Source organism: Camellia sinensis, chromosome 14 (genome assembly GCF_055761805.1).
Source record: "Camellia sinensis isolate YWXY chromosome 14, ASM5576180v1, whole genome shotgun sequence".
Lineage (NCBI taxonomy): Eukaryota > Viridiplantae > Streptophyta > Magnoliopsida > Ericales > Theaceae > Camellia > Camellia sinensis.
In genome coordinates, this window is record NC_138974.1 from 78,567,114 (window position 1) to 78,570,965 (window position 3,852).

Sequence of the window (3,852 nt, forward strand, 5' to 3'; positions counted from 1 at the left end):
TGGTGACATGCAGCCTGCAGCCCCCAAATCCAAAGTGATGATACCCAAACCAAGAACTATAAAATTTCAGCCAATAAGACATTACCAAAACAAAATAAAGTAATTCACGCTTAATCAGGCAGCATGATACATACTGCAACATTACGCATGCATAACTTTTCAAGAAATTCCTTACATAGGGTGTGTGATCCTTAATTGTAATTGCAATTCCTTGTAACATTAACATGCAATAATTCAGTTTCTCCCAAGTGCAGAACCAGAAAACATTGCCAGCCACAAATTTCCAATCGGGATTTCTCAACCCCAATTCAAACATGCCTAAAACTATAATGCAAGCCTATCCAATGACCTTTGGGTTCCCAACCAATGGAAACTGTAAATAAACCATCCAGAACTTCCGTTTAAATAACACCAGTCAAAAAGAACCAAATCTCATCAAATACAGCTTTATCAGAACTCCCTTCAACCAAAAAGGGGGTGAACCACCAAAAAAAAAAAATTAATAATTCGAAGCGAACTACATGATATGTTCAATTTTCATGCTAAAATTGACCCCTACAAAGATTTGAGCTAAATGCATGCAATTAAGCACAGTTCAATCATCTTCAACTTTGTTCAATCACTAGTGCTTGAGTTGACAAAAAGTTTTCAACATTCAAATTAACTGTTCTACCAAGTGTGGGTACACACAAATATACACCAAGAAATAAAGAAATAACAACAGAGAGACAGGTACTCAATCGCCCTACATATACAAACAAACACAAGTATTTTCAACTCTACGTAGACCTCCACTTGATGCAAAATTGCAATACAAAAACAAATAAAACCAACAATTTGAAAAACAAAAACAAGAACATACCAAACCAAACAAAACATCCACAGATTAACCGCCCTGATCTGAACAACAACACAAAAATCCCCAAAACTGTCCAATTCTTCCAAGACCCTAAAAACCCAATTCACAAAAACTTCCATAGATAGACCAAAGATGAAAAAGCAAAACCTTGATGAGGATAGTGTCGCCGCGGAAGAGCTGCAGCTTTTCCATGGTGGCTGGGTGCATCGCCACGACGGAGTTGTCGTCATTGACGGCCTCGTCGACGATGAGCCGATTGGGGGACTTCTTGCGCTCCAATATTGCTGTAGAGAAGTCTTTCTTCGCGCCTTTCCTGGAAAATCAAACGATAAAACCATTTGAAAATCGTCAAATCGGACAAGAATGAGAGGGGGTTTGATGAAGATGGATTGTGAAGTAAAACTAAATTAAGTGAATATTGAGGGATTGGAGTACTCACGAGTCAGATGATTCAGGTTGGGAACTCATTATCTTGGTTTCGAATGTGCGGATTGATTGAGGGAAGATCTGAGAGGAGACGATGAAACCGCAATGAGTAGAGCGAAGCAGAATCTAGAGGGTAAGATGACCTGGGTTTTTGGCTATTTATTTATCTGGTCTGGCATTAAATTTTTTTTTTAATTAAAAAATAATAATAATCTAAATTAGTCATCTTCTTCTAGAAAAAAAATAGGAAGTCCTATGCTATATTAAGTTTTGTGTAATTTTTTTTTATAGAGTTTTAAGTTCTATTTAGATAAGAATGTATTTCACAAGATCCTATTTGTGAAACGTAACATGACACGTTACGTTACGTTTATGTAGGTATCACGTCACATTACGTTTATGTAATGTCTCATCTGATATGGTCACGTTACATTACATTTATGTAGGTGTCACGTTACGTTTCGCAAACTTAATCTATGGTAACATTCAATTTCCTATGTGAATGTGAATTTCAAAATACACGAACAAGTAATATTTTCACATTCAATTTAAAAAATCAAAAAACTAGTAAGTTTGTGAAACATAACGTGACACGTTACGTTACGTTTATGTAGATGTCACATTACGGCGTCGCGTTACGTTTATGTAATGTCTCATCTGATATAGTCACGTTCCGTTACGTTACGTTTATGTAGGTGTCACATTACCTTTCGCAAACTTAATCTATGATAATATTCAATTTTTTATATATGGTTTTACCATTATTTATGACATTAACAACTAATATTGAGGGTAAATGTGTCAACAAACTTCACACAAGACTTGTGAGAACATAAGTTTTTTCGTAGGACCATATGTAGCATAAGTCTCCCTAATAAGACTTATAAATAATTTTTCCAAAAAAATAAATAAATAAAGCATTAATAAATCTTAAGTTGCAATCTTATGAACGATTTAGTTCTTCTTTTCATTAAACGAAAAGTCTCGATTAAGTGAAAGTTACCCAAAAGGGCATACATTAAGAAGCATGATATTTTGGTAGTGTTTGACAAAGGCTAAAATTTATTAAAAATAAAATAAAATATGTTAAAATAGTTAATGAGACAAAATGTCACATCAAATTCATAATCATTTTACTTTTTCTCTCACAAATATCATGAATCAGGATTCTCTATTTAATCTCTCTTCTTGCTTCCCTACTTGCTGGGTTATTGGGCCCACTTTGGGTTCTAATTTCGATAATCCGAACTGTTTACATTTTAATATTTATTGAGTACATCATATCTGTAAAAAATTAAATTGATCGAATATCAGAAAACATGTGTTCGAAAAACTATTTATTAAATATATATTTTTTTAAATGGTTTTTAGTTCAATGATCCGAACACGTAGTTTCTGATATCCAATCAACTTGATTTTTTATTGGTATAATATACTCAACAAATCTTAAAATGTAAACGGTTCGGATCATCGAAATTGGGCCTAAAAGTGGGCCCAATAGCCCAGCAAGTAGGGAGTTAAGGAGAGAGAGTAAAGAGAGGATCCTGATTCCAAACATTATATCTAACTACAAAAAAAATACAATCATCTTCCCAAACACAAAAATTTTAACCTACTAAAATAGCAAAAAACTAAAATAGCCTACTAAAATAGCAACTTCCCAAACACCCACATTGTAAAGAATGGATAAATGTGAGTTTTCAGCTGGGGTGAAATTATACATTTAGGCAATTCGTATTATAAACTTTTTTGCTTTTTCCTCATTCAGGACCAAATGTAATGCTAAAAGGTTGTGGAGCTAATCTGTGATTCTAATGTGAACGTAATTGGAAAATAAGAATTTTTCGCACTTAATCGCTGATTTCCACATTCAACATTAGGGATACAAACCCAAATTTGTTGAAACCCTACGTCAACTGCAACAGTGATTTGAATTGCCTTCAGGAATCGGTGCAAACGTTTAGTTGAATACGATATTATCGGTACAGGCCACCGATTTTACATTCTAAAGTTGGTGATATAAACCTTATATTGTCGAGTAGTTACCATCGGTGTCGATGTTGTAAACTTATGACAATGAGATGTAAGGGTGTGAATGTTTGATATTTTCTATTTCAATGTATAATGTAACGCTAGGATTCGTGTGTGTTGTGATATGCTGTTTGTGTGTTCCAGTTTGCATGTGTCTGATGTTAATGTCATGTTTATGGTGTTTATGTATTCCTAAGATGTTGTTGATTAGGCCGATATTGTGGGGTTGAATGGTAATCCGAATTTAGGTCATGTATGATTGTTGTCGAGATGTTGTTACTGTGACGCCTAAACATATTTGCATGTATTCTTATGTTCAATGTGTCAATGTGGCAACGTGGCAGTATGCTTTGGATGCCCTATTTTGGGGTTTGATTTTGTTGAGCCATGGGAATGGATGTTAACATCGATCCCCTATGTTAAGATAGTGGTCATTTGGTAATTTATGTCATCATTTTGAGCAAACCTGTTAGTGTTCAAAGATTTAATATAACAAATTGAAAATGGACATTGATATTCATAGAAATTAGGATTTT

At 34.1% G+C, this 3,852-nt stretch overlaps 1 protein-coding gene across 1 annotated transcript in view; it reads right to left on the minus strand.

The window, feature by feature from the left end:
* The window catches only part of LOC114276795 (cell division cycle protein 48 homolog), a 6,214-nt gene extending 4,725 nt beyond the window's left edge, over positions 1–1,489 (minus strand). The window contains exons 1-2 of the mRNA XM_028218629.2: positions 1,299–1,489; positions 1,007–1,172 (exon numbers count right to left, since the gene is read on the minus strand). Coding sequence (XP_028074430.1) covers positions 1,007–1,172; positions 1,299–1,327 — 195 coding nt within the window. The 5' untranslated portion in view covers positions 1,328–1,489. The remainder of the gene's footprint in view (positions 1–1,006; positions 1,173–1,298) is intronic.
* Positions 1,490–3,852: the final 2,363 nt, after the last annotated feature.